The sequence below is a fragment of the Excalfactoria chinensis genome, chromosome 1 (assembly GCF_039878825.1).
Source record: "Excalfactoria chinensis isolate bCotChi1 chromosome 1, bCotChi1.hap2, whole genome shotgun sequence".
Classification (NCBI taxonomy): Eukaryota; Metazoa; Chordata; class Aves; order Galliformes; family Phasianidae; genus Excalfactoria; species Excalfactoria chinensis.
In genome coordinates, this window is record NC_092825.1 from 168,860,002 (window position 1) to 168,869,522 (window position 9,521).

Here is a 9,521-nt window from a genome sequence, read left to right on the forward strand (position 1 = left end):
AAGCACCAATGCAGACATTTCTCAACAATTGCAGCCACAGCAACAACAACAATAATATTTTGAATAATTGAGTGATTTTGGTAATATAGTAAAAAGCAGTGAGAATCACACACAAAATATTACTGCTTCTCATTTTACCTTGAAGGTTTGCATGCAGGTCCTGAAAATATCTTCCAGAGTTCTTTATCAGTCGCAACAAGATTCCCTTGAATCATAGCTCCAAGTAATCCAAAGATCTCTGTTTCAATTTGCTGAAAACTTATACTACGAATAGTAAGAGACCAAATTTTTGACCATGTTCTCTGGAGTTCTAACTTGTGGGTGCTCTTCAAATCAGTTTTCTGACTTTGGCACAAAGCTACCTCTGTAAGACACTTCAGCACATAGGGGGTCCTTTCTCCTCGTCGCTGATGAGGCAGTAACTGGTGCAGGATATTGAGCAGCAGAGGTAACTCACGGTTAGGAAAACTCATGGGATATTTTGATAGTAACCGAGCTGTAATCTGTAACCTTGGAAATAAAATGTGAAGGATGTAGCATGAAACACACAAATTTGCATCTTCAAAAGTAAATGCACAATGTATTCTTTGATTGTCATTCCACACTTATATTTTCCAGCAGTTCTACTGCTTTTACTTTTAACATCTGCCTATCTAGCCTTACTATCAATAGAAGTTTCTTACAAGCTGACTTCACTGGTTTCTGACCATGAGGTAGGCACATTTCAACCAAGAATATTACTTTTGCACTTCTGCCTGTCATACACTCTGATCCAGGAGGTGACTTCAATGACGAAACTACATAATACCACCATCCATACAGGTAAGAACAATAAAATTCATCAAATGAACAAAAGCCGGAATGGTAAGTTTTGGAAGAGTCTTGCTCATAGCAATGAATGCAACTCTACAGTACTCAACAGTATTTCTTGGACACTGCTACCTCTCTACTCAGAACGGTGTGCTTTCAGTCCTAAACAGTCACTTTGTCTCAACACTGAGCAATAAATGCACACCCACTCAGCTCAGAGCCCAGTTCACATGCAGCTACACTGTACTAGTATCTTAAAGAGTTTTTAGGCTCAGAATAGCCAAACTGTTCATGGTTGCTGTTCAGTAACACAGTCAGCTTAAGGCAGTAAATCTCAACTTCATTCCCTAATCCTCATGGGCTGTATGACACATATAACATTTACATGAAGACTGACACAAAAGACAGGTAAAAAAATAAGAGGCAATAATACCTTATACTTTGTAATGCAATTTAACAGAACTCATTTGTTATTTCTTATGTAACCAAAGATAGTAAGTTTTTAAAGCTAGACTACCAAAACTCATTACTTTCCAAATGCTGTGAGAATCAAAGCTTACTGTAACCACAGCATGTGCAGACAACTAATCTGAAAGCACAGAGAATTCAAGAAAACAATGTAATTAATTCAGAAGTCTGTCAAGGCATTTACTTCACATAAAGATGTTATTACCAAGGTACGACATAAAAATCCTTCTGTGATCTTTGCAGGTTGTCTCGAATTACCTCCCAGCCAAGCTCAATCCTTCTGCGCTTGCTTGGTGCTGTGTCACCATCTGACTGTGTAATGGTGTACGACTGGGTAATTTCCAGAACTTTGGTATCCTCTGTAAACACCTTTATGAAAAGAAATTTAGAAGTGCACAAATTGAAGAAAGTATTTACAGGAAAAATGAAATGTTAAACTGAACCAGCCCTTTTTTTTTTTTTTTTTACCATGTTTAAAGACTTCTAAGAGGCAATAAGTAGTTTTATTTATCATTGTTTACTACAACTAAACTTATGCTTATGTTCTAACAAGCAACACTAGTGAAATTTAGTATAATTGAGGAATTCCATCACTTATATACAGCACAAAGGCTAAAAACTAACACACCATGAGCTACTAATAATTCAGGAAATGATTTTGAGTGAATGTTAAAATCTACATTGCTTTAAAAAGCAAAATTTATGACGTAAGTATACTTATCAAAATCATATTCGGTTAAAAATAGATTACCTGATGACAAATATCAGCCATTAACTCAATCAGATTTTCCTTTACAGCAACAGAACGGGAGCCTGAAGAATACTTTCCTCTACTACCTATGACGTTTATTTCATTCACCAGCAGATCAAACATGTTATGTAAGATACTTTGCCACTTTGCTGAGTTATATGCACCTGTTATATGCAAAAACAATGAAAAGATGACAACGTGTACCATCCACTTCATACAGTACATAAGCCCATCTACATGATACAAAATACAGCCAAAATCCCAGTAGAGCATACAAACCTTGCTAACAAACACAGGCCTACAGAATAACCCTTATAATGGGGGATAAAGTAAAAAATGTAAAAGAAAGTTAAAAGATAATTTAATCACTATATCAAGTAATAAGCACAGAGAAGAATTTTGAAATATACAATTATTTATCTAGCTGGCCAGAATAAAACTATATATAATGTGTAAGTTTGGAGTAATTATAAATTCTTTGCCAATTACAGTCAGAAATAACCACCTCATACAGAAATGTTGCTGTCACTGAAATAGGCCATGACAGGCAAACACAAATTACTGATTGATGTTCTCTGACCAGTATTATACACTAAGTCAGACTTACTAAAACTACAGCAGTCATTTCCTAATAGTCATGAGCATATTACAATGTGTATGGCAATTTAAACTCAATCTAACCTAACATTCTTCTTATCCAAAGACCTTGTGCTTTACTTCAGTAATTATTATAACTTCCATGTAAGAACAATCAAACTTTACAGGACTTATGCACTTCAAAAACTCATTTTCATTGTAATCTACAGTACAAAACTGCTGGCAAGCCACTGTCATTTTCATTAATATTTGCAAGACTCAGTAACAGAACTCAGAAAGTTAACACTACAATCCGAGCAATCACAGAGAGCTTTTAATTGTACCTTTTTCTTCAGACTTTGCACCTCTTGGATGATGAATATGTACTTGAAGAAGAAATAACTCAATTATTGATTCCTTCAAGGAATCTTTTGGCCTATATTGAGTCCATATATAAAGCACTGTAGGCAAAATTTCTTCCCCAATTTTACAAATCCGTTTGCGACAGTTTACAGCAAATGCATTAAAGAAGATATTCATTGCTGCAATAATATGATCCAGACCTGCAATATTTCTCTCCTGCCTGCAATACAAACCAAACATTCCAACTTCAGAAGAAATAGTCACTTTTTTTTTCAAGACAATTGCTAAAATGTAAATACTAGCATGCAGTTCTATTCTGAATATTATTTGCCCAGCAAATGCAAAAGTTATGAGTGAGGAGTTTACTAAAACAGCATTCAAGTTTAATCCCAAATACTTTAAACAGATATTATCTAAAAGCAGGAGTTAGCATAAAAATCAAGCACTTGCAACATACCTCACATACTGCATTGCTGTTGAAAAAAAGCTGAACACATCAGATCTCAACTCATCAGTTTGGAAGCAATATCCTGTCATCAGTGTGTGAATTATCCTTGCCACCAAGACTCTGTTCATCTTCCCAGAAGGTGTGAGGTAAAATTTTCCATACAGGATCAGCAGATCTACACATACATGGTGTGAATATGTTATAAATGCACAATTATATACAGATACATATATATTTAAGAGTACATAAAATGCCTGAAACAAAATATTACATTAAATATATAGAAGTCATCATTTTCAGTTCAGCTGCGTGTCATTATTCAGTGTTATTCAAGTTAACCAGGAGAAAAAAAAAACAACAAAGGAGAAACCATGTGTGGACCTCTGAACTGGGAGTAAAGTCAATTCATTCCAAGTTGCAACCTGCTTTGTGTTACACTGTGTCACAGATTGGAGTGACAGAGCTCTCGATACACAGGCAGGATCCAGACCTCTGAGGTTTCCTCTTAAAATTTCTTCTAAATACACTGTTTGGCTTCTAATGCTACCTTCACTGGGGCATTCTTAACTCTGTCCTCCTATTCAAAAGGGATACCAACATGTTCTTCCTGAGCAGGCAGAAGGCTGTTTGCAGAATTCAGGTGACTCTCTGTATTGTGGGAATCAGAGGTTGTTCATACATTACTGCGCTGTATCTAATGGAAATACGGGGATCCTAAGCACCAACTGTTCTGATCTGCTTGCCTTTTTCTGCTGCACCAAATTCTTTGTTAATGTGTATGCAACTCACAAGAGTAGAATTTATTTCCCTTCTCTGCCTTCTTCATTATCTGTCTACATCACCTATTGGCTTACTGTCTCATCCCCTATCTGCCTGTCCTCAGTTCCAACCTTTCCAGCCCTTACTTGCAGGCTGACAACCCCTTTGTCTTCTCCAGCTACACCAATGGCTCCTAGGCTCAGGCTGCTTCCATGTACAGTTCCAGCTTCCCCTTCAACTTCCAGTTCTACCTCCATGGCCAAATGGTACCACCTTTTTTAATTTCTCAGATCCTACTCTCAGCCTTTCCAGTTTTCCAGTCACATCTACTATCCAGAACTGTTCTAGATCAGTCTCTTTGCTTCGACAGCCTCATGCAGGTCTTTTTGCCTCTTTTCACTCACAGTATCATTAGACTCCTATTCTGAATCCTCTGCAAGTTTACTTCCACTCTGGAATTAAGCAACTCTCTTCAAGATACAGAACCAAGTATTTTCTCATAAAACACTTCCCAAAAATCAAACTTCAAAGCACCACACCGTGCAAATACAGTATCTTTATGCTTTGCTTCTATGCTTTCTTCAGAACTACACATGCAACATTCAACAAACTAAACTGTAGAACTTCTAATATCTTTTTCCTCCCACCAAATTACTGTGCTATTATATAAACAAATGTAAACAGTTAAATGAAGAAAACCAACCCTGTCCCAGCTGAAACCAAGACAAAAATATACATACTTCTTCATGTTAAATGAATTAACTGCTAAGAAAGTCGAATTCAATCCTCTGAAAAGTGGAAAACTGTTTGAATTTTCAGTCGTGGTTCAGGTTGCATGCTGTGTCTTTACTCAACTTCTTCATCTATTTTTATCTATGTAAATGTGGAACTTCCCAGCCTTTACTTTGTACACAGCATAGAACATACACGTGTGTATAACAAGAGTGAATCAATGCTTACAAACAAAACTAGGATAAAAAAACTTAATAGTAATGCATTAACTACAACAAAACTCTACCACCCAGTACCCAATAACTTTAAATAACTGCACACCAACACCACTGTAACAGAGGCAACTTCCAGCACACACTTTCCATGGATTCTTTCTACCTGTTAAATTCTTTATACATGTTAAGCCATGTGGAGAACATGCACATGCAACTACGTTTCAGAAAGCAATAGATAAACATTATATAAAGGTTTTTGTAGTACTTCACACAACAGGGTGCTGCAGGAAAAGTATCAAGCAATTAAAAGGCCCCTAAGCATACTTACGTACAAGGAAAAGACATTCTAGTGAAACTTGAATATATTACCTGGCCATTGCTGCTGGGAGATCTCACACCAGTACTTCCTTACTGAGAGGATATCCTTTAGGAGTATACTACTACAGTCCGATCCATAAGCAGCACAACTTGCTGGATCTTTTATAATATGCAAGACATAGTTCAGAAGTTCCTGACATTCCAGTCTGGGTCCTCCTATATGAAAAAAAATATGAGACTCCAATTAACTCACAGCATACCAAAAAAATCTGGAATTAATTAAATGTACAATTAACGTATTGGACTTTACTTAGAACAACTGTTCAGAAACAGTACTGTTAGGAATCATCTAATTAAAATGCTTCTAAGAATGAAAATAGTTATGTGAAAGGAGAGAATGTATCAGTTATAAGCACACTAAATTACTAGGAAAATGACACCGTGATTGTCAAAAAAGAGAGAGAAGGAGCACAAAGGACAGATTCACATGAAGATATTTGAATCGTAAACTTCTGGGAATGACCAGGATGGAACTCCACTCTGTTAACTTACTTTGAGTAAAACATTAAAGGTTAAAGCAAAGCACTGAAACAAAACACTAGTTATAAATGAATATTTATTACTCACTTCTATTAGCACGCCTGATGAAATATTTGACTAAACTGCCAATCTCCTGCATCCTATTTTGTTTGGAAGTCTGGGTTGAAGCAGATGCATTTGGTTTTGTCAGTCTGAGGTTTTCCATTTCCTTCTGAAAATATTTCTTCAGGACACTTCAAAAAAAAAACCAAAAAAAACAAAAAAACAAAGAGATATGAATCAGTGATCTGGAAACTTAAGTAAAACGGGCCAAAGCTTTAAGGTAGAAGATCAGTGCTTACCCTTTTCATAGAGTCACTGAGGTTGGAAAAGACCTTCATTAACCTACCACAACTGTTTCCCACTAAACCATGTCCCTTAGTACCACATTTCCATGTTTCTTGAACACCTCCAGGGATGGTGACTCTGCCACCTCCCTGTGCATCCCATTCCAGCACCTGACTGCTCTTATGGAGAAGAAATTTTTCCTAATATCCAACCTCAATACCACAATTCTAATTCTTAAAATTTAAAACCAACTGCAATATCCAACAGTCTAAGAAGGAAAGAGCTGTTAGTTTGTAGGATAACCCAGCAGCAACTTGAAGAGAAAACAAACTTCCCCATAAAATATGCATGACGTTAAACGAAAATATACGTAACTAGAAGAGGTTCAATACAAAGGCTTTTTATTTATGATGCAAAATTATACCACAGAATAATAAATACTCTTCATTGTTTGTCCCTTCAAATCCTATTTCTGAATCATTTAAAATTAACATACAACATGATGAATAAACAGACATTTTCACTGGTCTTATCACTGGCAATTAGCATAGCATTTCTGGCCCACTCTTTGTATTCAGTTTTAAGTCCACTTTTGTGTTCCTTTCACATTTCTAATATGCTATTGGCTATCTCAAAAGCAACACATAAAATGTATCAAACATTTTTCCACAATATTTTGAGTACAGCTATGAAACCAGAATTATTTAAAAGCTGTCCAATTAAAACACAATGGAAAGCCATCCAAACACCAGCCTATGAAAACTAATACAAACAATTCATTTTTCCAAGAAAAGCGAGCATCTAGTTAACTACCAATTTTCTTAGCATTTAGGACTATGCATCTTCTGTGCACACTAAATACTGCTCAGAGCCATTTAATGAATTTTCAGCTGTCTTAAATTTTGTTCCTTTAGAAGCTGATAGAAGTTGTTTCTTGTTCACAGAGAAGAAGTCTGAAAGCATTTGAAGAAAGGTACTTATTAAGTCTGATAAACAAACTGGTGATGTACCAGAGAACTGTAACCACCCACAAACTAAAAGAGCTGTACTTCCCTCCAGACAAGAAAGAAAACTACCTGAACACAGCATCCCAGTTGAGTTGGTTTCCTCTCCTAGAATCGGAGTTCCGATCCAGCTGGAGAACTGTTTCAGGATCACGGATAAGTCGCTTGAAATTTTCAATCTCATTCTGAAAAGGTGTATCAAGGAAAAAGAAAGTTATTAATGATTTCCCTCCTTAGCTTAGATGCACGTAGCAGAAGAAAAATCATTACCCTTCGTTCTGTAGCCCTCTCATTTTCAAGGCGACGACAACACATAAGCAGATCGTGCAATGCAAGACTCATGGTTCACTTTAACAGCCGTACCTGCAAATGGAAGAAAAGGGTAAGACAATAAACAATTTAATATAGAGCCGGTTCTCTCTTGGCCAGTCTTACAGGTCTCAAGACTGAAGGCGAGAATCTGAAGTTGAGAACAGTCAATTTCCACAAAAAAAAAGTCCTAGATAGTAACAGCCAAGATAGCTTTCACATCCCTCTGATTTCCCTTCTTTCTACAGGTAATAACAGAGCAGAGGGCTGACCAGATAATATTGAGTGAAGTACCAATGACAGTAGGATTACAATGACACAGAGACAATCAAACAGCACTGGTTTTCAGCAGCTAGTTGTTACCAAAAGTACTCTTAAGGTGAGGCTGCTGAGAGATGATAGCTTCTTCCCCTCTAATATCCTTCATTTCCCTGGGCATGCACAAGCATACTAGCTATCTTGGACTCCCCACACCAAAGGATGCTTGAGTACCAATCACATGGGGAAACAACAACAACAGTTTCCACACCTCTCTTTTAGGTAACACCAGAGATGTGCTGCTGGGGCTGCAATAAGACACTGGGTACACATGATGCATACCACTGCCTCCCGAGCACTGAGATGCGAATACAGAAATACCCACTTAGACAAATAAGGCAATTATAATAGCAGTCAGTTCTGCTGCCTTGTACTGGATTCATCTTCCTCAGCTTCAGCCCCCAGCTGAGACCAAAGCTGATCAGAAAGGGTGACCAACTGGGAAGAAATGAATAGCTTGGATTGGAAGAGACTGAGCTCCAACCCTTTTCCTGAGCTAGAAGCTCATATTCAGCCCAGGATGGTGGTAGTCTTCCAGGATGCTAGCACACACTGCTGGCATCAGCCCAGCTTTTCACACCTCAGGACCTCTTAGTCTTTCTCTACAGGGCTGCTCTCGGTGAGTTCTTCTCCTTGTCTGTATGCATATTCAAGACCACAAATGCAACATTTGGCCTTGTTAAACCTCACTAGGTTCTCATGGGCTCACTTTTCAAACTCGTGCAAGTCCTCTGACTGGCACCCCTTCCTTCATTTGTGCCAACTGCATCACTCAGCAAACTGCTGAGGGTGCATTCCATCCAATCATCTAAGTCACTAATAAAGATGTTAAAGGGTACCAGCCCCAAGCCACCAAGCATGACCAGCCTCCCCCTGGACACAGAGCCACTGACCACAGCTCTGGCTGTGTCCATCCAACCAACTCTATCCATTGAATACTCCAGCCTTCAAACCCATATTTCTCCTGCTCAGAGATAAGGATGTGGTGTGGGACCACATCAGCCCACATGCTCAGGTAGATGACATCAGTTGCCCTTCCTTTCTCCACCCGTGCTGTCATTCCATCACAGAAAACCACCAGATTGGTCAGGCACCATCTGCTCTTGGGAAGCCGTGCTTCCTCCAGTCACTGGCTCCTCCACATGAGTAGAAAGCAACAAGTAACTTTCAGAACATTCACAATCGGCTTCTAAAACGCTGAGGGACTGCGCCATAGGAACAACAGCAAAGCACCTCTAAGCCTGAATCCCTGCACTGCCCCTCCTGCTGTCATTCCTGCAGCCACCCCAACGCGACTATCAAAGCCGAGCAAAAACTCAGCCAAACGCAGCACGGCGAGCTGCTTGCTGCCCCGCAGTGACCGCGACCGCCGTCCCGTCCACCAAGGGCTCCACCAAACCCCGCACCACGCGCGGGCTCCTCACCTCGGGGCGGGGGTTGAGGGCCGGGCCGCCCTCAGGGCGCGGCGGGAGCGCCTCGGGGGTAACGTCCGCCCCGGGCTCCGCCGCGCAGCGCCGGGAGCGGCGTGTAGGGCTGCGGGCGGACCTGGAAGCGGATGCGCGGGCCGCGGCGGGTTCCGGCGG

The 9,521-nt window shown here is 39.3% G+C and overlaps 1 protein-coding gene across 1 annotated transcript in view; it reads right to left on the bottom strand.

The window, feature by feature from the left end:
• ATM (ATM serine/threonine kinase) overlaps nucleotides 1-9,483 on the bottom strand; it is a 56,791-nt gene extending 47,308 nt beyond the window's left edge. Inside the window, exons 1-10 of the mRNA XM_072326625.1 lie at nucleotides 9,363-9,483; nucleotides 7,582-7,674; nucleotides 7,384-7,496; nucleotides 6,068-6,213; nucleotides 5,492-5,656; nucleotides 3,426-3,591; nucleotides 2,950-3,188; nucleotides 2,030-2,193; nucleotides 1,484-1,647; nucleotides 139-510 (exon numbers count right to left, since the gene is read on the bottom strand). Of these exons, the coding sequence (XP_072182726.1) occupies nucleotides 139-510; nucleotides 1,484-1,647; nucleotides 2,030-2,193; nucleotides 2,950-3,188; nucleotides 3,426-3,591; nucleotides 5,492-5,656; nucleotides 6,068-6,213; nucleotides 7,384-7,496; nucleotides 7,582-7,653 (1,601 nt within the window). The 5' untranslated portion in view covers nucleotides 7,654-7,674; nucleotides 9,363-9,483. The remainder of the gene's footprint in view (nucleotides 1-138; nucleotides 511-1,483; nucleotides 1,648-2,029; nucleotides 2,194-2,949; nucleotides 3,189-3,425; nucleotides 3,592-5,491; nucleotides 5,657-6,067; nucleotides 6,214-7,383; nucleotides 7,497-7,581; nucleotides 7,675-9,362) is intronic.
• Nucleotides 9,484-9,521: the final 38 nt, after the last annotated feature.